Source organism: Salvelinus alpinus, chromosome 2, assembly GCF_045679555.1.
Source record: "Salvelinus alpinus chromosome 2, SLU_Salpinus.1, whole genome shotgun sequence".
NCBI lineage: Eukaryota > Metazoa > Chordata > Actinopteri > Salmoniformes > Salmonidae > Salvelinus > Salvelinus alpinus.
Genome location: NC_092087.1, coordinates 73,123,527 through 73,147,259, shown reverse-complemented (window position 1 = coordinate 73,147,259; position 23,733 = coordinate 73,123,527). Strand labels below are relative to the sequence as shown.

Here is a 23,733-nt window from a genome sequence, read left to right as displayed (position 1 = left end):
ATATTCTGTTTAAAAGTCAGCCTTCTGTTACTTACTGTATGTTCAAAGATACCCAGAGAAACAAGTTTTAAAAAATGTAGCCTACCATTTTATCTTATTTCATCATCATTATTTATTTCTTGTAGGACTTCTCATACTATACAAACAATTCATAGAACATTGATTCTACATTGATAAGACACAAAATAAAGACTGACATCAAAATTGGTACCATATGGAGAGAACAGAAGTGCCAGACAACACTATTTTGTTACATCATGTATAGTACCTTTCATTTCTGTTGATTTTACATCTGTCTATTGAAGTTAACTATATAGCGATATACACTGAATGTACAAAACATTAGGAATACCTGCTTTTTCCATGACATACTGTAGACTGCACTGTTGGTTAAGGGCTTGTAAGTAAGCATTTCACGGTAAGGTCTACACTTGTTGTATTCGGCGCATGTGACAAATAAAGTTTGATTTGATTTGAATTCAGGTGAAAGCTATGATCACTTATTGATGTCACTTGTTAAATCCACTTCAAAATCAGTGTAGTTGAAGAGGAGGAGACAGGTTAAAGGATTTTTTTTGTTTGTGTGCCATTCAGGCGATGGGCAAGACAAAACATTGAAGTGCCTTTGAACAGGGTAGGATAGAAGGTGCCGGTTTGCATGTGTCAAGAACTGCAACGCTGCTGGGTTTTTCACACTCAACAGTTTCCAGTGTGTATCAAGAATGGTCCACCACCCAAAGGACATCCAGCCAACTTGACAACTGTGGGAAGCATTGGAGTCAACTGTGGAAGGGCTTTCAACACCTTGTAGAGTCCATGCCCTGACGAACTGAGGCTGTTGCGAAGGCAAAAGAGGGTGTAACTCAATATTAGGAATGTGTTCTTAATGTTTTGTCCACTCGGTGTACATGTGTAATGTATTAATCTGTGGTGTTTTCCTGACATCATAGGGAAACTGGTTAGGTCACAGTCAGGATAAACCCAGAGCCCTGCCCATTTAAACACAAAGATTTCTAACATACCAACCTCACCCTTTATTAAGCAATTTTACTGTGCATTCTACTCTGCTGTATGATTGATTACTATGACCATATCCATTTTCGCCAGTGCAAAGCTGTAGACAACAATAAATTAGACAACTGATTAACAAAAGGACTGGATGAGTATATTCTGTACCACCATAGACCTGGTCTATGACACCAGGTCAATCTATCCTGAAATATCTATGTCCTTTCTGCGTCCCTGCGGTCATCAGTATCAGCTAAATAAACAAAATATATCTTTATGTTATGTCAAATACAGTTTCAAATAAAGTGTGCCACTTAGTACTTAGTATGATACGTCTTATATTATGTACAATGGAATGTCAAATATATACATTCAAATGTAAAAACAACATTTAACATAATTGCTATTGGATGAGTCTGTGGAGTCCTGAGAAAAGGCTTATTTTCCATACCTCATTATCCTGACATACGTTACTCTAGTGTGGGAAAGTGAACACAATAGACTCCCCTGCTGGTCTAAAGAAGTCACTGTGATTTTTCAGAAATGTCCCATTTCAGAAAAGCGTTGCTCAATACAGTGCAGGAAGAGAGGACTTCAGTGCTTTCAAATACCTTGCGCCAATGCCCGTGTAGCTACAGTGTAATGTTGAAGTTATTTTGAGGGAAGAAATATATAGTATACAAATGTACATCATTTACATAATCCATAGTGTCCATTTCAGCAACTGGGTATTGAACCCCGGTCTCCTAGCCCAACGGACGTCTGTAGGTCTCAGGCAATGTTAGTCATCACAGGAGGATGGTTCGCTGAACCATCCAGCAGCCATAATCTCCCTTGGCTCCAAAAAGAGCCTCTTCCATTCATTTTAGTCTGGTCCACAGACTCAAGGCTTTTCATCTCCACTTACTTCTCTGTTACCAGCTGTTTAAAAAAAGTGTCATAAATACATTAAAGTATATATATTTTTTTAAGGCTGGTCTTCCCCTCTCAGGGCTGTGCGCCGCTGAAGGTGGCTATGGGCAGGCAGAGGAGGGTGCAGAAGGTGGGGTGGAGTGGCTGGATCTGGGCGGACAGGCCCTGGTCTAACCTCCAGTCTGTAGAGCTGTCAGGCTTGTAGCATACAGATACTTCACACCTGGGAGAGAAGGAGGGAGGGAAAGAGACACTGTGGTCAGAGTGTGTGTGTGTGGACGTGTTTAAATTTACTTGTGGAGACTGTGTGAATGTGTTTAACTAAGAATAGTAAAACAAAAATGTAACCAACTGGGGACATTTTGTTGGTCCCCAAAAGGTCAAATGCTATTTCTAGGGTGTTTAGGATTAGGAGCTAGGGTTATTTTTAGGATTAGGAGCTAGGGTTAGGTTTAGGGGTTAGGGAGAATAGGATTTTGAGAATGGGACTGAATTGTGTGTCCCCACAAGGTTAGTTGTACAAGACTCTCTCTCTCTCTGTGTGTGTGTGTGTGTGTGTGTGTGTGTGTGTGTGTGTGTGTGTGTGTGTGTGTGTGTGTGTGTGTGTGTGTGTGTGTGTGTGTGTGTGTGTGTGTGTGTGTGTGTGTGTGTGTGTGTGCGTGCGTGTGTGCGTGCGTGCGTGCGTGCGTGCGTGCGTGCGTGCGTGCGTGCGTGCGTGCGTGCGTGCGTGCGTGCGTGCGTGCGTGCGTGCGTGCGTGTGTGTGTGTGCGTGTGTGTGTGTGCGCCTGCCTGTACCTGGTGACACACTGGAAGATCTTCTTCTCATCCTGGTCCAGACACACAGCGAATGTGGTGTTACCAGAACCACTGACCTGCACCTTGTCCACCTTCACCTCAGTCATGCTCAGTTGCTGTCAAGTAGAAACTGACCATTAGAAGCAATACAAGTATATTTTGGGACTCCAAGGGTCGTTTTTCCAGACACAGATTAAGCATAGTCCTGGATCAAAAACATGATCAAAGGATAATCTCCAGTGAAAGCGTTTAGGACTAGGTTAATCTGTGTTTGGGAAACCAGCCCTAAGGACATATAGAAAAGCATTAATTAGTGGCATTAATGCTATATTTGCCTGAGCTACAGGATGTAGTGTGTCATATTCATGTAAGATCAAGTGAACAGTCAACAGGAAAAGGGTTGGAGAATAACAACGACAACAAAAACTCAAGTGAAAGTCGTGCTCTGTTAAAGTAGAAACTGAGACGTCTCTGTGAAAGTGTACATTGGGTATCTTATCGGGTTGATCTGGAAAGAATCTCGTTCTCGGGGTACGATAGATGTTGCTACAGACCACTTTATGGAGTCCTTATAGAGCACAGTGGTTTATGTAAAGTTGTTGATGTACGCAAGTCAGACCGACTCGATCTGACAACATCCTGCTCACCTGATTGTAGCCCTTCTTAGATTTGTTTGAGTTTTGCCTTTTCAGTACTTCTGTCATTGTCAACTGCAAGCACTCCATCTTTGAATCTAAACCATGGGGGAAGGAAGGGATCAGAACACGATGTCTGCGTTTATGAAACAAACGTTCAAAACTAATTGATTTGGTTGCTCTCTGACATGCGTGAGCCCAAAAATGTCCAATACATGAATGAACCCAGAACTTTATTTTACTGTAGTTAATTTTATTGCTGTAGTTAAATCACCTAGTTCCTCTGGATTCTTGCAGGCTTTGGTCAGGTTGATGGAGGTGCAAACTTTGTCTTTCTTCGTCCATTGACTTCTCCCACTGATAACCACCTGAGAGAGAAAAAGAAGGAGGAGAGAGATACGTCAGAAATGCATCAGGCAAAGATAATGATGACTCATTATGCAGTTGACATGGTCAGTATGTTTCTAGAAGGATGAACAGCTGCTGAACACCCTCTTACCCTGTTGTAAACCACCTCTAACATCAGAGGGACTGCCTCCCGGTCGCCATCGATCCCAAACCTCTTGCTTGCGGCACCTACAAAGGACAAACACAGAGCTTTCCTATTAGGATACAGCCATAGAGCTGAACATGATGACGAAGATGAATAATCAATCATTGATGATGATGAATACAAAGAATGATGATTTATACATTTAGTATCACTTTCTTTTTTAATAAGCAAAAAGAGGTGGAAGAGATTCAGTCATGTAGCATAGAAGAAATGACATGGAGGAACAAATGAGACAATTTGAGTCTCTGAATCATAGATTGAAACAGCAGATGTTCCCATAGCCTTAATCCACCCAGACCTCGGACTCCCGGCTGAAGTCAAGATGCATATTTTCTAATGGGAAAATCTGAACTGCCTGTTGTTTATTATGGGCTGTTTGCTAGGAGACGGGGCTGAGGCAGATGTATGTACCCATAGCCTTGATGGCTCGTGTCCCCGCGGTGTGGCCCAGCTCTAGGGAGTGAATGAAAACCTCTGTCCGCCTCTCGCCTCCAGCTAACGTCATCTACAACCCCAAGGACATCAAACAGTCAATACACACATTTATAACATGGAGGTTGAGTATAGGAGATGTGCAGTGTGTGTGTGTGTGTGTGTGTGTGTGAGAGAGAAAGAAAGAGAGAGACAGAGAGTGACAGAGAGAGAGAAAAAGAGACAGAAAGAGAATCCAGGCCTCACCTCAGCTTGGTAGAGCTGCATCAGTGCAGGCCTGGTGGCATGGCGACAGTAGTACAGCACCAGGTCAGCCAGGATGGGCAGACGATCCTCATAGGAACTATCATACAACTCAGACTCTATCTTAGAGGTTTGCTGCAAGACACAGTGAACACCATTGACTGTGTGTGAGACAACACATCATTTTTTCATCATATTCATCATTTGATATGTCACACAAAATGTGCTCTTACCTGACACACCACGTTGGCTGGTAGACTGAGCAGGCTCAAGGTGTTGCGTTCGTACCAGGGGTCCAGCATACCAATAAAACGGGCTATGTCGTTAGTGCTGTCTTCTGTGGCAATAATGTTGAGCTCCTAGAAGAACAATATGTCAGTCTCTCTTCCTTTTAGCTGCGGTAGTAATAGTATTGTATGGCCACAGAAACATTGCCCGACGACTCATCCTGAATTTAATTCCGCTGCTCTATCGCAGGGTTTGCCAAACTCGGTCCTGAGGGAAACGGTCTCCTAAACAGCTATCAACCCATTATCTAGAATTGAGGTTACGCTTTAGTGCTGATATTTTTTATGGTGCACCAGAAACCAACATGGTTTGGGTCCATCTCATCAGGAAGTGAATTGAAGTTCAATTTATAAATTGAAAAAACTGAAATATTATGAATCAAATTTCAATTATCTCCCCAATTGACTTGAATTGAAATAGAATTAACCCCAACCCTGATAGGGCCAGTTAAAAAGAGCCACTATGCTATAAACCTGATAGGGCCAGTTAAAAAGAGCCACTATGCTATACACCTGATAGGGCCACTTAAAAAGAGCCACTATGCTATAAACCTGATAGGGCCACTTAAAAAGAGCCACTATGCTATAAACCTGATAGGGCCACTTAAAAAGAGCCACTATGCTATAAACCTGATTGGGCCAGTTAAAAAGAGCCACTATGCTATAAACCTGATAGGGCCACTTAAAAAGAGCCACTATACTATAAGAGTTGTACTCACTGTACAGGATGTACTTCCTCTCCGTGGGCTAGCCGACTGGCCTCCGGGGCTAGGGCACCTGGGACTGGGGCACCTCACAACACTGTCCCTCTTCACAGGCACAAAGAAGAACTGCAGCCGGAAGGCTCTGCTGAGGTTCGGGCAAACGTTCTCTCTCTGGCGTAGGTTACTATAGGCCCTCGCCACCTTGCCCGCCACGTGGTCGGCCCCGAACACTACCACCCTCAGGGTGGTGGCATTACTGTCACCCTCCTCGTCACTGCTCAGGATGGGCCTCCGGCGGAAGCACACATGCTTGAGGGCCTGGGAGGTACAGGGGGTCTGGAACAAGGAGTCTGGGCTGCGTAGGTGCACCTGCTGCGGGAGGGAGTTGGAGCGCTTTGAACGAACAGGGACAAAGTCCTTAGCATCTGGGCTGCCGAGGCTCTTGGCTCTGGTCAGGGACTGTGTCTTTGTCTTGAAGAAACGGGAGAAGTGCTGGCTCCGACGAGCCGAAGCTTTGGTTGACTTGCCGGACGATGGACTCCGTTCCAAAGGGGAGGGGCTGGAGGTGGCGTCCTCAGGGTCTTCGTAGAAGTCGCTGTCGATGCCGGAAGTGACTGAGAGAATGGAGGGGGTGTAGGATTCGGACAAGTTGGAGTACATGGAGTCTTTAGAGGCAGTGGAGAGGGAGGAGACGGTGGAGAAGGTAGAGGCTCGGTGGTCCATGCTCCAGCCGTTGCCTCCGACATGTCTACGTACAAACTCCTTCTCTCCCTCTTCCTTCTCTCCCTCTTCCTCCTCCAGGTCGAACTCTGCACCTTCCTCCCCCTCCTCATCTTCACCCTGACCACTGGAGGTCTGGAAGCCGGTTAGGTCATGCTCGTTCTCCAGGATGGTGTTGAGGATGTCTGAAAATCACAAGGACACAGTCTATCAGTTGCATGTACTGTAAAGCACCGTCTACAAATTCATTTGTCACAATCCAAGTTGAAACCATCAAACAGAAAGGAAAGTCAACCTAGGTAGGAGAAACCTAGAGAGGAACCAGACTCTAGGGGGATCCCATGACAAGCCATTTCATGAGAGACAGAAGACCAAAGTCCTTTACCAAAGTTGTCCTTGTCCCAGTGAAACATGTAGCACTTGGCTGTGGGCAGTGGTAGAGTTTGCAGCATTCCTAAAAACAGAATAAATACAACAAAACAACCTTTACACACATTATATGGAATTTTTTTCCCAGTAGCCTCATTTTGACAAATCAATACACTGGTTAGGCTCCGCCCTCTCACCGTCAGACTTCCTGACATTGGACGCTGGGACGCCCATCCTCTCCCTCAGCCCCTCCAGGCCCTGCGTCACATGATCACGGCCTTTCGCCGGGTCGTCCATGGCAGCGGCCATCTCCAGGACGTCGGTTACCATGGAGAAGATCTCCACCAGCACTTCTAGACTCTTGACCTGTGGCGAGGGAGTCATGTTGTGTTACTGTACAGAAGAGCAGCACTAGCAAACTATCAAACTACTAACCAATGATTTCGACCATGATGGGTAAAAAGTAACAGATTACACATCCCATCAAGACGAACAAAATCTTAGCTAAAATCACAATTTCTATCGGTATCTCTATAGCGCTCCAGTGGTATATTGTGTCGTCCAGTACCTGCAGGGCTTTGTGGATGCTGGCTAGGGGGTACTTGGAGCCCAGGGTAGCCTGGTAGGCATGTTTGACCAGGGTGATGTATGTCTCTCTCTGGGACCGTTGGATACTACTCAGTTGGTCTGCTACAGACAGGAACTCAGGAGGCACCTCACTAGGGTTCATCAACAGAACCGTCCTATCGGGATGAGACGACATGGGGTTGACATGGTGGAAACACAGGGGTGCTAGGAGGTCTGCGCTCTAAAAAGTCATTATTATTATTATTCCTTGTTGCATGAATTGTAGAACAGGAAGATACAAATGCCTTTGTCTCTCAGGCAACACATGCAAAGACGTGTATATAAATACCCACCCAGTTACACGGAAACAGAACAAGGGGAACGCTAACAGCGTGTGAAAAGGAAGTAGTGATATATCGGGCAGGGAAGGGGTGGGGAGAACGAAGAACTGAAGTGGAGTTCCAGACGTGTGGTTTACATGTGCATGACATAAATGCACAGTCATTTAGAATCATCTGTAGTAAAATATAGCAGTTAAACTGTTGACAACCTACATTGTTTTTGAGCTATGTTTTGAGGTGGCCAGGCCTTGCTCTTCTCTCACCAGTCTGTGATAGGATATGCCTGTGAAATGAACACACGCTGAATAAGTTGATTGTTCTTTGCACACTAAAGTATTGTATTGCACACAATTATATAATAATTTGATCTCACAACATCACAAAATAGTGATGCCCATTCACACCACTGCAAGCTCATTCATTCATTCGTTCGTTCGTTCATTCGTTCGTTCGTTCATTCATTCATTCATTCATTCATTCATTCATTCATTCATTCATTGGCCTGTACCTGACGTGACTTTCTCAGATTTCAGTCTTATTTTATCTGTCATTATCCTCTTCCAGGTAGTCGACAGGATGTTATAGTTCTGCTTTTTTTCTTTTGTGAATTGAAGTATCACACATCCACTTTCAAAGAACAGGCTACCACAGAACCGTAAAGCACTTCTCCATTATCAATGGCACATGTTTGAGCAGACACGATTACCTAACTTGACTATTAACCTACCTAACTTGATCAATTTAAGGTGATCAAGTTCATCCGATTATGTTATATCTACAGTGCCTTCAGAAAGTATTCATACCCCTTGACTTATTCCACATATAGTGGTGTTACAGCCGAAATCAAAATTGATTTGAATTGTAAAAAAAAAACTCAACCATCAACAACACAATACCTCATAATGATAAAGTTAAAACAGATTTTTTTTTTGCTAATGTATTGAAATTGAAATACAGAAATATCTAATTTACATAAGTATTCACACCCCTGAGTCAATACTTGTAGAAGCACCTTTGGCAGCGATTACAGCTGTGAGTCTTTCTGGGTAAGTCTCTAAGAGCTTTCCACACCTGGATTGTGCAACATTTGCCCATTATTCTTCACAAAATTCTTCAAGCTCTATCAAATTGGTTGTTGATCAATGCTAGACAACCATTTTCAGGTCTTGCCATAGATTTTCAAGTAGATTTAAGTCATAACTGTAACTCGGCCACTCAGGAACATTCACTGTCTTCTTGGTAAGCAACTCCAGTGTAGATTTGGCCTTGTGTTTTAGGTTATTGTCCTGCTGAAAGGTGAATTAATCTCCCAGTGACTGGTGGAAAGCAGACAACCAGGTTTTCCTCTCGGATTTTGCCTGTTCTTAGCTCCATTCTGTTTCCTTTTTATCCTGAAAAACTCCTTAACGATTACAAGCATACCCGAAATATAACGCAGCCACCACTATTCTTGAAAATATGGAGACTAGTACTCAGTAATGTGCAGGGTTGGGTAGGTTACTTTCTAAATGTAATCCGTTACAAGTTACCTGTCCAAAATTGTAATCAGTAACGTAACTTTGGTATTACCCAAACTCAGTAACGTAATCTGATTACATTCCATTACTTTTAGATTACTTTCCCTTCAAGAGACATTAGAAGAAGACAAAAATGTATGTTACCAATTGAACAATATCTATTGCAGGATAAATCAATGTTAAAGTTTACATAGCTAGGCTTTCCGAGTGGCGCAGAGGTCTAAGGCCTAACATGTAACTACATATAATCTGTTACTCCCAACCCTGGTAATGTGTTGTATTGGATTTGCCCCAAACATAACACTTTGTATTCAGGACAAAAAGTTAATTCCTTTGCCACATTTTTGCAGTATTACTTTAGTTCCTTGCTGAAAACAGGATGCATGATTTGGAAGTTTTATATTCTGTACAGGCTTCCTTTTTTTCACTCGGTCAATTAGGTGGAGTAACTACAATGCTGTTGATCCATCCTCAGTTGTCTCTTATCACAGCCATTAAACTCTATAACTGTTTTAAAGTCACCAATGGCCTCATGGTGAAATCCCTGAGCGGCTTTCTTGCTCTCTGGAAAGTGTGTTAGGAAGGATCCCTGTATCTTTTGTAGTGACTGGGTGTATTGATACACCATCCAAAGTGTAATTAATAAAAAATAAAAAAAATGTGGGAAAAGTCAAGGGGTGTGAATACTTTCTGATACTCACTGTATTTGTGCGTTTCATATTACTGCATTATCTGTTTGAGTCACTAGGGGGCAGTCACTGATCATGGTTGACAGAGCCACAGTACATGACATGGGGTGTATTCATTATGGAAAGTGTTAACCGTTTAAGAATCAAATGGAATCAACTAGAGCAAACGAAACGAAACGGGGAGGGACCAATCTGAATTTGTCCAATAGAAACTCTTTGCGTTTTCTGTGTTTGGAGTAAACAGTTTATTGCAAACCGTTTTGCAACAGAATCGGCGTAATGATTACACCCCTCAGCAACTATGGCTCGGACCATTGAGAGGGAAGTCAACATAGGCACTTGTTGCCTCACAGAAAAAGGAAGGCTGTCTTACACATGTCCGTTTTTGACCTCATATTAATTCACAGTCCACATCATGATCATCAATGAAGTAAACGAATAGTTCAAAACCCCCATAGAAGCATGGGTAGATATAAAACCTAGAGTATCCCACATCTTTCCATGTTTACCTGGGGCCTTGAGTTCCTGATGTAAGGTGGAGAGCAGTCCTTTACACACGCTGCAGTAAGGCTCTGGCCAAGTCACGAAACAGCCGAACACCTCACAGGCCTCCTCCAGCAGCTCCGTGGCAGGGGGACAGAAGGGGGTCTGCAACCAGAAAAACACCTAGTTAGAGGTAACTACGGTTGGGATTCTCATGTTTGATTTATTCATTGATTGATTACCGTTACCTGTAACAGAGTGGAGGAGAACATGATAGCGAGGGGAGCCACTAGCTCATACTGACACTGATCCTGGACCTGCACACACATACAGAGACCCAAAAGTTCATTCACATATCCACACTTTACAGTTTCAGTTCTCAATTCCCACCACAAGATGGCATAGAGCTCCTAATCACATACTGTAGATCAGACTAAAATCCCACCTACATTCTGTAGAGACTTGGGGTCATCATGACATGTGACCATGAGAATCTAGGTCATAGCAGCATCCTAAGTAGAGGAGTTATGATAGCCTCTGCCCTTTCAGTAATGACCTGTGACCCCTCACCTCTCGGGTCTTCCTGAGGATCTGCTGCAGGAGGATGAGGAAGTTCTCTGGGTCTCTCTTCACCAATTCCTCCAGACTCCAGCGGTTCAACGACTGGCCCGCCGAGCACATCAGGACTGAAACACACACACACACGTCACATCACAGGGAGCATGCCACATTGTGTAACATGTTTATGATACTAGAACATGCAGCTTCCCTGAAGGGTACACAGTGTACTTCAAACAAATTAATAACATCATTTCAACACAGTATGTGGCAACAAGGTACCTCCTGAAAATGTGATGTATAAAACCACAGGGTGTAGGTGTATGATATCTGACACATTTGGTGCTGCTACGCTTTACTACACTAACCGATCCTACCCCCTCACACTACCTCATCATGCTTCCAGGCACACTGCAGTCTATGCCACCACGGTCTCTCTCTCTCTGTGTGTGTGTGTGCACAACTTCCTCCAGAGCCATAGTGTCAAAGTTGATACTTCCTCTAGCACGTAATAACCCTTCTCTGACAGTTTTCAACAACAACAGACTCACTAGGCCTACTGGGCTTCAGATATAGCTGTCACAACGAACAGTTGTGGTGCTCAGAAGTTGAGAAAGAACAACAATTTACTGTCAGTGTGGTCTGACTGAGGACTGATGAAGATCTTCTTGTGGAGGGGTTAACGCGTTGCTGGACACTTGAAACGTCTCATGCTATTTGATATCATGTCGACTTTCTGTAACAGCACACTTAGAAAATGTTCCTGCAGTTTGGATCAATACTATGACATGAACTACATGCCACAGTGACATGTGAACAGGCCTGATTTCCATATCATGTGAACAACCATATTATGCCTTTCTTAAGAAATAAAGGACTGTATGTCTCAAATGAAATACACCGGGAATCAAATTCCCTGAGAATGAAAACTAAGTCACCAACGAAAGAGATGAAATACACCCGCCCATGTCCGACCCTGTTCAGCCCAGATGAGGCTTACCGTTCCAGGGTTGTGGTGCCGTGGGGCTGGGTCTGAGCCCATCCAGACATCGGTCCAGAGCATGCTGGATCCGGTCCTCAGTACACGACGTGTGCTGCATGTCTTCTCACGACCTGGAGTAGAAGAGAGGGATAAGATTAACATCACACCTCTCTCCATTCATCCTCTTTCCGTGAAAGCATATTAGACTTATCAGATCAAGGAAGTAAACAGAGGTCCAGTTTTGCCTCTTGGTATACATCGCAGGGGACATATGAACATGCCCTCATGAGTTCCGTGGAAAAGCCACAGGACAGGAGGGGACTTCAGGGGGACGGAGAGATAAGATAAACAAACTGTTATTCTCTCTTCCTGCCCTTCTTATAGTTTGTTATATTTCTATGGCCCTTCATAGGCATCGCCCTCATCTGTGTTCCTGGGAATCATATAGAGACAATAGGATATGGGACTTCCTGATATTAGGACGCACAACAGGGGCATGTTCAGTAGAAACCAAACGATTTGAACATGTTTTGAAACAGAGAACATAAACTGGTATATTATAAAATAAAGTTTTTCGGCTTCAAAATGTTTCTTTTTCACGCCTGTTTCGACCCAGGTGTTCGGCTCTATGGTTGGGCTTTGTTTCAGTCGTGTTATAATTGTGTTGTATCTCCTGTTATGCATGACAGGATGAGGGTGTTGTTTTATAACAAGCAATTTCACTCACAATCACAGGAGGTTCATGTTTCTTGTCTCTGCATCAAAATAATAAGATCCAATAACAGTCACATCCAATAACAGTCACATCCAATAACAGTCACATCCAATAACAGTCACATCCAATAACAGAAGGCTGATGAATTTGCTGTCTATTACTATAATAACTGCCAATAATTTGTTAATAATTGTGTAATTTGACTAAAATGTCTAATTGTTTTTCACAACAATCTTGACTGCAGATTGATCAACAGCCAGACGTTTTTTGGTCATGACTTCATGATACAATCTGCAGATGTCTCAAGAAAGGCCTGTAAAAATGACTGTCAAAGTCATTGGAGTGTTGTTGACCAGCTACAGTAATGTAGGATACTGGACATTCACAACAGAAGCAGCTATTGTATTAGCCTGAGTGCCAATCTATTTGTGCTATCCTGCCAACTTCGTATCACTCATTGCCATACTTTTGTCCTGACAATGAGAGCAGCAGGAGTTGGCAAGAGCACGAACAGATCTGGGACCAGGCTACTAGTGTATGAATTGACTGTACACATTCTAAGATTCCAATATAGGGACATATCCAATGGTACTGTCCTCGGCAGCAGCCACACTACGTATTGTCCTTTCTTGCCCCACTGGGGAACTTTACCATGGGTTAGAGCCCAGGGTTGGGGTTTCTGAAGTGGACAGTGCAGCTTCCTTTGTTGAGTGAAAACAAACGTTTTTCATAAGACAAGACACTTCAATCCCTCCCACCAACTAGTGTTTGTATCCAATAACAGGCTCAAAAACTCCCCATCGAGACAGGGAAATCCCCTATATCCCACATGTGACTGATAATGTGTGCCAGGTAGCACCGCGCTGCATATGAATCTGTGCCTATGAATGACTCACACAAATGCACAAAAGGTCAGAGGAGTGATCACCATGGTGATTAGCGGTAATATCTCACCAACGTACAGTGAATGAAAAACCCACCAGACACCTGCTCTGAGGGAACGTACACTGATTCTGACCAACCAAGGCTCGTCTATGAGTGTTCCTCACTGGCCTTATGTCGATACAGAGATAAAGCTGAAACACAAAAACAGACTCTAAGTCAAAACAAGCACTACCTCATTGGAAGCATTTTAAAACCAGGAGCAGGTTTCATCTGGGTCCTGGGAACCGACTTTTAAAGTCATGTTACAGGGGCCAAGGGTTAGACGAAGCCAAACTTTCTCAACTGGGCCATTCAGCTGCTGTTGAGCGAGGCAATGATATAAATGCTCACGACGAGAAGTCTCCCTATTTTTAGGTCTTGTGGGGGACTTTTCTCAGTATTGACCAAAGGACAGGAAACTGTCATTGTGTACAGATATGGGCCTGGGGGGGGGGGGAGGGCACACACACACAAAGAAACAGACAAATACCACAGAAGGTTGGTGGCACCTTAATTGGGGAGAATGGGCTCGTGGTAATGGCTGGAGCGGAATCAGTGGCATGGTATCAAATACACCAAACACACGGTTTCCAAGCCATTCCATTCGCTCCGTTCTGGCCGTTAATATGAGCTGTCCTTCCCTCAGCAGCCTCCTGTGACACACACAAACACAGCGGGGCCAGAGAGCGGAGAGTCAGACGGATGGGGAAATCGAGGGTTACCCCCGGCTCCAGAACCTAACAGGCGGGGCGCCCCCGCCATTTAGGGCCCCTAAGGAACCATGAGAGGAAGAGCATTTGAACAAAGGCCAGGGGGTCAGAGTAATTAAACCATTATTTTCCAGCACCACTACTATTAACAACAATATGGTGAACCCTGACAATAACAATAGAAGTTACATAAACAACACTTCCATACAGCCTTGTTCTCAGCCCCCGACGCCCACGCTAAAGGTGTACTGTATCCCCAGAAGTGTTATAGCCTGGTCTGAGATCTGTTTGGTCTGTCTTGCCATTGTTTGGGTTGACAATGACCATAGGATTTGGCAGGACAACACAAACAGGTCTGAGATCAGGCAAGATGTGTTATGAGTGGCACGCTCAGTAGGTGTAGGAAAGTTACTGTTTGATACTAACCGGTAAATGACCCACCGGTCATTGTGGAACTATACTGTTCCACAATGGACACAGGCCAGGTGGAATGGACACAGGCCAGGTGGAATGGGAAGGAACTAATCAATCATATAAGTTCTGATGACTGTATCCAGCCTAGGGTCAGATGTTGACTCTGGGTATAATAAAGAAACTCTTATGATCTCATTTACAGTAGGACATTCAGAGTGAGTCATCCACTGCCATATAATGGCTGACTGTAGGCTATTAACTTATTTCAATGATTATGTAGTGGTATGAATGCATTAACTATGGCTCATGAATGTGTAATGAAGTCAAACAAAGTGCTACCAACGTTTTCTAAACATCAGTGAATGGTTGGATGTATTTCACACGGTCAATGTAACAATAGCATAGATGAACAGGCTGTTCTAGAAAATTATATTCAGGTATTGAATCATTCTGTTTACATGGCAACTATTGACATTATATGAAACTGTGGGTTTTCATAAGAGGATGTATGAATGTCCTCTCAAACGTCAACAAGGTCACTTCCACATTTCCAGCTGTTGCAACAGAGGTTAATAAGGAAAGCTGACTAAAAGTCACATGTCTGTCTCTAGCTGCCATGTCCCCGGTCTCTCCTTTGTCCTTCACATCACATATCATTTTGGAGTACCCTACACTCTTAGAAAAAAAGGTGCTATGTAGAAACTAAAAAAGTTTATTCGGCTGTCCCCATGGGAGAGCCCTTTGAAGAACCCTTTTTGGTTCCTGGTAGAATCCTTTTGGGTTCCATCTAGAACCCTACATGGAACCAAAAAGGGTTCTACTTGGATCCAAAAAGGGTTCTACCTGGATCCAAAAAGGGTTCTCCTATGGGGACAGCCGGAGAAGCCTTTGGGAACCCTTTTTTCCTAAGAGAGTAATATCTGCACATTTTCAACTAATCCCTGATTTCAGCCCAAGGTGCTAGCATGACACATCCAATCTCATCCAATTAATCAATTAGGATCAGTTAGATCAACTGATCAATACAAACAACTGGCTCCCAGTTCAAACCAAAATACTTTGTGGATTGGAGTGTCACAATCCGGCCAACAACTGAGTCATACTGAGCCTGACCGAACATAACCTGACTATTTAGTCTTATTGTCTTATTGATTTATAGGTCAAGCCTGAATGTGACTCAATCCTGGTGGAGCATCCTTGCACACAGCTGCAGATGTGGCATGATGAAGGCCCTCAAGTCAACAGTAACAAGATCTTCAGCTTGACGCTAGCCGGGTTGCCAGATCTGTGTATGCTTTAGCCAAGCAGATCTGGCAACCAGGGTAGCTTCCCACTCTGCCTGTACCCTCCATAGAGATCTTATTAAATGACTATGTGTAATTCTATGGTACCCTACCCTCAAAAACAGTGTTATAGTCATGACAACGAGCAACAGATCTGGCAACCAGGTTAGCCCTATTTCTTCTCTGCCTCTACAGTGCTCTACCCTGAGACACAGTGTGAGACTCTTCCTTCTTCCCGTCTTTCCTTTCCTCTTCCTTTTGCCCAGCCTGATCACATTTCCAACAGCTTCCAAACAGGAAGATAGCTCCCCAGCTCTGGAAGGGAAGCAGGTGCCTGTTCATTGTTGTGGTGTGATCAGCCTCTCAGATAGACTCCCACAGACAAGGGAGGAGGTGGTGGAGGGGGGGGGGGGGTCGTTTCATTGTACTTTAATTGATAGTCCCATATCCCCATCCAATCTTCCTCTGTTGGGTTTAAAACACTGATGGCCCCGTCCTCTCCTCGTACACCTTACCCTCCGTTCTTTCACTCAACCGGACTACTGCATGAGCACCAGCCTCTTATGGTTTTAGGATATAACAGAAGTTGAACAATAATACGATAATGCTCTGCTGTAAATTGCTTCCTCTTTTGTTCAATGCAACTACCGGCGAGCGGGTGTCTTTCGCACGTACAGGCCCAACCAGGTACAGTGGGATGCAGTGGCAGGGTATCGATGATGGTAAAGATCATTAGACTCTATGGTGGAAGAATAGAAGCTGCCACATCTGCAGTTACTAAACACTTACCGTTGAAGTCGGAAGTTTACATACACTTAGGTTGGAGTCATTAAACTCGTTTTTCAACCACACCACAAATTTCTTGTTAACAAACTATAGTTTTCGCAAGTCGGTTAGGACATCTACTTTGTGCATGACACAAGTCATTTTTCCAACAATTGTTTACAGACAGATTATTTAACTTATAATTCACTGTATCACAATTCCAGTGGGTCCAGAAGTTTACATACACTAAGTTGACTGTGCCTTTAAACAGCTTGGAAAATTCCAGAAAATTATGTCATGGCTTAAGAAGCTTTTGATAGGCTAATTGACATCATTTGAGTCAATTGAAGGTGTACCTGTGGATGTTTTTCAAGGCCTACCTTTCAACTCAGTGCCTCTTTGCTTGACATCATGGGAAAATCAAAAGAAATCAGCAAAGACCTCAGAAAAGAAATTGTAGACCTCCACAAGTCTGGTTCATCCTTTGGAGCAATTTCCAAACGCCTGAAGGTACCACGTTCATCTGTACAAACAATAGTACGCAAGTATAAACACACGCAGCCGTCATACCGCTCAGGAAGGAGACACGCTCTGTCTCCGAGAGATGAACGTACTTTGGTGCAAAAAGTGCAAATCAATCCCAGAACAACAGCAAAGGACCCTGTGAAGATGCTGGAGGAAACGGGTACAAAAGTATCTATATCCACAGTAAAACGAGTCCTATATCGACATAACCTGAAAGGCCGCTCAGCAAGGAAGAAGCCACTGCTCCAAAACCGCCATAAAAAAGCCAGACTATAGTTTGCAGCTGCACATGGGGACAAAGATTGTACTTTTTGGAGCAATGTCCTCTGGTCTGATGAAACAAAAATAGAACTGTTTGGCCATAATAACCATCGTTATGTTTGGAAGAAAAAGGGGGTGTCTTGCAAGCCGAAGAACACCATTCCAACCGTGAAGCCCGGGGGCGGCAGCATCATGTTGTGGGGGTGCTGTGCTGCAGGAGAGACTGGTACACTTCACAAAATAGATGGCTTCATGAGGGAGGACAATTATGTAGATATATTGAAGCAACATCTCAAGACATCAGTCAGGAAGTTAAAGCTTGGTTGCAAATGGGTCTTCCAAGTGGACTTCCAAAGTTGTGGCAAAATGGCTTAAGGACAACAAAGTCAAGGTATTGGAGTGGCCATCACAATGTCCTGACCTCGATCCTATAGAAGATTTGTGGGCAGAACTGAAAAAGCTTGTGCGAGCAAGGAGGCCTACAAACCTGACTCAGTTACACCAGCTCTGTCAGGAGGAATGGGCCAAAATTCACGCAACTTATTGTGGGAAGCTTGTGGAAGGCTACCCGAAACGTTTGACCCAAGTTAAACAATTTAAAGGCAATGCTACCAAATACTAATTGATTGTTTGTAAACTTCTGACCCACTGGGAATGTGATGAAAGAAATTATAGCTGAAATAAATCATTCTACTATTATTCTGACATTTCACATTCTTAAAATAAAGTTGTGATTCTAACTGACCTAAGACAGGGAATTTTTACTAGGATTAAATGTCAGGAATTGTAAAAAAAAAACGGAGTTTAAATGTATTTGGCTAAGGTGTATGTAAACTTCCGACTTCAACTGAATCTGACAAAAAATATATTTTCCGCATTACAGTCTGCGGTGTGGTCCTTAGTGTACACATATTTTATGATCAGATTCAGGACACATTTAGACAAGAGACAACAGATCCACAAGGTGGATGGGAGTCGGAACAACAGTGTCATTATACACAGACTTTGATCCTCACGTCCCCAGTAAAGGTATTATTAGAGGGAGTGGACAATTATGCAAATATGGTCTGAATTGCATTATGGACTACGAGCCAGGTTTGATATAAGACATGACTACCAAACCTCCACACTGTGTTCTATACTGTATATATATATCCACATTTATAATTAAAGTTAGAATAGTTAGAATTAGAATATCATGAGCACATGATATGTAAATAAGGAAAATCAGTCAGGTGTATAGTATTTGACTGCTCTAATCCATGCATTAGTGTATAATGTGCAATGTAGATATAGTATATGCAATGTGAAAGACCTGGGGGCGTGTTCAGGTGACATTCCGATAGAAATATGTTTAACAAAACATGTAGAACAAACATGCCTCTCTGACATGCAGAATAAGGAATCATGTCAGCTCGATTCACTACATTTCTATCTGCAACGTTCCACGTTTGCCTACTGAACGTACCCCTGGGTGAGTGAGGTGTATATCATGTGGGAAGGTTCTGAGTGTGTGTAGAAAAACGTAGATTTTGGAGTGGGATAAGACTGGTTTAGAGGTAAACAGGAAGAGAGGTTGTGTGAATCATACTGCGTGGCGTTTTGATGTGCTAACCAAACGATCTTGTCTGCTAAAAATGGGTGTTGCCGCTTTCACTAGTGCTTGGAGATAGATATAGGGAGGTAGGTGACTTCCAATCACATGCTGAAGAGCGGCAGTTGGCATAACGGTTAAGAGCGTTGAGCCAGTAAAGGTTTCTGGTTCGAATCCCCGAGCTGACTAGGTGGGGAAAAAATTGGTTGATGTGCCCTTGAGCATGGCAGTTAACCATAATTGCTCCTGTAGGTTGCTCTGGGTAATAGCGTCTGCTAAATTACTTTGGTTAACAGTTTGCTAGTGTTATAAATATTGTCAGTGCTCACAATAGACTGAAACCTAAAACGGAGACACACATGCACATCAAGAGCTGGTTGTTAGAAAGCGCATTTGGAGATATGAAATAAAGTATTCTGTTTCATTCTGCCTTCGCCAAAAAACTGTGAATCCACGCTGATGATTGGGATATGGATTAAGTAGTTCATTGTGTAATATTACTATAATTCTTTGAAAAACTGAAAGACCATTTCTCAATATTTTACTAATCTCTGAGCAAAACACTGAGTATAAATATGCATGACTGTGACAGACTTCCATTTTTTTCTCATCAATCTACACATAATACACTTAATGACAAAGCGAAAACAGTTTTTTTCTTTTTTTTGCAAATGTATTAAAAAATAAAAACCGAAATACTTTATTTACATAAGTATTCAGACCCTTTGCCATAAGACTCAAAATTGAACTCAGGTGCATCCTGTTTCCATTGATCAATCTTGAGATGTTTCTACAACTTTATTGGAGTCCACCTGTGGTAAATTAAATTGATTGGATATTATTTGGAAAGACACCTGTTTATATAAGGTTCCACCGTTGACAATGCAAGTCAGAGCAAAAACCAAGCCATGAGGTCGAAGGAATTGTCCATAGAACTCCGAAACAGGATTGTGTCGAGGCACAGATCTGGGGAAAGGCACCAATTTTTTTTTGCAGCATTGAAGGTCCCCAAGAACACGGTGGCCTCCATCATTCTTAAATGGAAGAAGTTTGGAACCACCAGGACTGTTCCTAGAGCTGGCAGCACGGCCAAACTGAGCCCGATGGTCAGAGAGGTGACCAAGACCCCGACTGTCACTCCGACCGAACTCCAGAGTTCCTCTGTGGAGATGGGAGAACTTTCTAAAAGGACAACCATCTCTGCAGCCCTCCACCAATCAGGCATTATGGTAGAGTGGCCAGATAGAAGCCACTCCTCAGTAAAAAGCACAAGACAGCCCGCTTGGAGTTTGCCAAAAGGCACCTAAAGGACTCTCAGACCTTGAGAAACAAGATTCTCTGGTCTGATGAAACCAAGATTGAACTCTTTGGCCTGAATGCCAAGCGTCACGTCTGGAGGAAACATGGCACCATCCCTACAGTGAAGCATGGTGGTGGCAGCATCATGCTGTGGGGGTGTTTTTTTCAGCTGCAGGGACTGGGAGACTAGTCAGGATTGAGGAAAAGATGAATGGAGCAAAGTACAGAGATCCTTGATGAAAACCTGCTCCAGAGCACTCGAGACATTAGACTGGGGGCGAAGGTTCACCTTCCAACAGGACAACGACCCTAAGCACACAGCCAAGACAATGCAGGAGTAGCTTCGGGACAAGTCTCAATGTCCTTGAGTGGCCCAGCCAGAGCCTGGACTTGTACCCGACCAAACTACTCTGAAGAGACCTGAAAAAAGCTGTGCACCAACTCTCCCCATCCAACCCGACAGAGCTTGAGGATCTGCAGAGAAGAATGTGAGAAACTCCAAAACTACAGGTGTGCCAAGCTTGTAGTGTCATACCCAAGAAGACTTGAAGCTATAATCACTGCCAAAGGTGCTTCAACAAGGTACCGAGTAAAAGGTCTGAATACTTATATAAATGTAATATCAGTTTTATATTTTTAATAAATTTGCTCAAAAATCTATAAACCTGTTTTTGCTTTGTCATTATGGGATATTGGTGTGGAGATTGATGAGGGGAAAAAAGCAATTGAATCGACTTTAGAATAAGCCTGTAACGTAACAAAATGTGGAAAAAGTCAAGGGGTCTGAATACTTTGCAAATGCACTCTATACCTTCAGATTACTGTAAGTGGTGCATCAATCAACACACAGTTCTACTGTAGGTGACAGGTGGGGTATTAGAGTATTATAACTGTGGTCCTCTGTGGCTTGGTTGGTAGATCACGGCGTTTGCAACGCCAGGATTGAAGGTATGATTCCCGGGAACACTCGTATGAAGAATGTATGCATGCTCGACTAAGTTGATTTGGATAAAAGCATCTGCAAAATGGTATAATAACTGTTTGCGTGCATACTGTATCCATGCAACCAACACATACTTCCTCATTGTGTATTAGAATCATGACAGTACCATCACAGGGTGTCTAAAAATAAGTGCTGCTTGGTGGGGGTCTGCAAGTTTACTTCCTTGTGTGTCAGTGACATCATTTTGACAGCCTTTCCCATCAGGGTAACAACATCTACCACAAACTCATAAACAGTTTAATAAGCCCAGTTGGGATTACAGGTGTTGTTTCTGATAGTCACAACATTTTTAATCGATCCATTTGTGGAATTTGTAAGTAAAATCACTATCAGTTTAATGGATGACGACCTCAACTAACCAGAATACCCCATCACCAGAACTTCAACTGTCCTTATTATGATTTATTTATTTTATTTAACCGTTATTTAACTAGGCAAGTCAGTTAAGAACAAATTCTTATTTACAATGACGGCCTACCACGGCCAAACTCTAACCCGGACGACACGGGGCCAATTGTGCGCAGCCTTATAGGACTCCCAATCACGTCCGGTTGTGATATAGCCTGGAATCGAACCAGGGTCTGTAGTGATGCCTCTAGCACTGAGATGCAGTGCCTTCGACCGCTGCACCACTCGGGAGCCCCATAATACTGTCTCAATACCCTTTTCTTACACCCCTGGACCAACCGCCAGCCACAAACTCAGAAACACAAGCATTGAAGCAATGATATGACACTTGGGCATTGATTATGTTTATTCGATTGGCTAGTCTTGTCCCAGGATTCGTGCACAAATGTTCCCTTCTCAGATGTATGGAACCAGTATTTTCTCAGTTTGCAGTTGTGGGCACAATGGCAACTAGAGATTTTCAACAATAAGGCATCATCCACAGATGAAGACAACTGACAATACTAACTCATATCCACGGTCAAATGTCTAAATTTGAATATAATGTCATTTTGAATGTCTGGAGTCATAGACACTTGATGAGTACTTTACAAATTGTCCAGATGATATATTTCTGAAACTTTTCTATTGTCTAATATACTGGATTTAGGCTCCAGTAATTTAGCGTGGGTGAGTTTGGACCTCTTGGCAGTTGCTCGACCCGGGTTTGAGTTTCAGTCGGGGCTATCCCCTCCACCAAATTCCCCCTTAACCCTCAACCTTCTGGCCCGAAGCCCAGCGCGCCATCGACTGTGCCACAAAAGCATGCTCATACATTGTGAAAAGACAATAGCCTGGTAGGCTTACAACCACAGATAGCCCACTAGTCCTCCATACTGCTTACCTGCTGTTATCGTTCAGTAACATCCATAGCCTTTTGGCGTTAGTTTGTGTGAAAGCCCCTCAGGTCCAATGACTCCAATTCCACTGCCATTCATTCACAAGAGAGAAGATTGGGAGCGCAGATGAGCCACTTCCTTTACTAGTGCTGTGTATGGCTCCAGAGAAACAACAGCTGTAGACTACCACCAGCCACAGTAGCTGCAGTAGTAGTGGTGGAGATATAGACCCTGCACACGCAGAGGGCTTGTGTCAAACAGGAAGTGAATGAGAGAGATGCATGTAAGCACAATGAGGAAGGCAGAGTGTGGGTGTCTGTTGGCCTCCTTAAAGGAAGTAATTTGTCTCATTTGGAAGTAATTTGTTTCATTGTTTTGAATGTTGGACTTTGATCTTTCAATCTTTAGTTTTGACTGGCTGGGTCATTGATTTTATAGGATTGACCATTATTTATTACTAATCCCAATAGTATTTTGCCCCGTCTTTGCAAAGGTAGTTTTCACATATCTCTACCTGATACACTTGAGAGAAAATACACTTGTCCAAGTTCAAGTTAATTCACATGACAGAGGACAACTGAACTCTGAATTGTGTGATGAATACTAAAAGGATACTAATAGAAAAAAACATGTACTTGTAGTTTTACACGGACTTCCTAAAGGTTAATATCTACATAACAACAAGCCTATATTGAAATGAAAAATGGATCTGGGCTCATTGGAACAGCCACTGTTCCAGGTCCAATTCAGCAGTTCTGTACTTTTCTCTGACCACTGTTTTCTTCTCGCTCAGGGCAGCACTATTAGTCTCCCTACTTCCCCTGAAGCAACTTTGACTGTGATTTGCATTTCATGTGTTACGGTAAATCCCCCCTCTCTCTCCCCCTTTCTCTGAGAGGGAACAGGACCCAAGGCATTAGCTAAAAACAATGGTAGTAAATAAACAGTAAATTCATGAGGTTCACAATGAAGGGGAACGTGAGTATTTCCTGTATTGCTCTGGGCTTGCGATGGATTACTTTATTCCTATCATATTTTTTTATATATATAGTCCCTACTCTGGAAGTCTGAAGCCTGTGATTACTATAATAGCTCTAGAAAGGTCAAAGGTGAAAATTATATCATTTAAACTGACTTTAAATGTGCATTTGAGTTATTG

The 23,733-nt window shown here is 43.2% G+C and overlaps 1 protein-coding gene across 1 annotated transcript; it reads right to left on the bottom strand.

Annotated features, from left to right (window-relative positions):
* Positions 1-87: 87 nt before the first annotated feature.
* LOC139567715 (phosphoinositide 3-kinase regulatory subunit 5-like) lies at positions 88-22,833 on the bottom strand. Its single transcript, XM_071389147.1, has 18 exons — positions 22,580-22,833; positions 11,814-11,926; positions 10,826-10,941; positions 10,504-10,572; positions 10,282-10,420; positions 7,780-7,849; positions 7,227-7,401; positions 6,856-7,024; positions 6,675-6,743; positions 5,585-6,474; positions 4,812-4,937; positions 4,582-4,713; positions 4,315-4,408; positions 3,850-3,926; positions 3,625-3,718; positions 3,363-3,448; positions 2,716-2,831; positions 88-2,143 (listed from the first exon to the last, which is right to left on the bottom strand). The coding sequence occupies exons 2-18, from the start codon at positions 11,911-11,913 to the stop codon at positions 1,996-1,998; spliced, it is 2,670 nt and encodes an 889-aa protein (XP_071245248.1). The 5' UTR covers positions 11,914-11,926; positions 22,580-22,833; the 3' UTR covers positions 88-1,995.
* Positions 22,834-23,733: the final 900 nt, after the last annotated feature.

Excerpts from the sequence above, each read along its gene's own strand:
- LOC139567715 (XM_071389147.1), bottom strand. The coding sequence starts at position 11,913 with ATGCAGCACACGTCGTGTACTGAGGACCGGATCCAGCATGCTCTGGAC. Across the intron at positions 10,942-11,813 it reads GGCACCACAACCCTGGAACG|TCCTGATGTGCTCGGCGGGC; the intron begins GTAAGCCTCATC and ends TGTGTGTTTCAG. Across the intron at positions 7,850-10,281 it reads TCAGGAACTCAAGGCCCCAG|GCATATCCTATCACAGACTG; the intron begins GTAAACATGGAA and ends TTCATTTCACAG.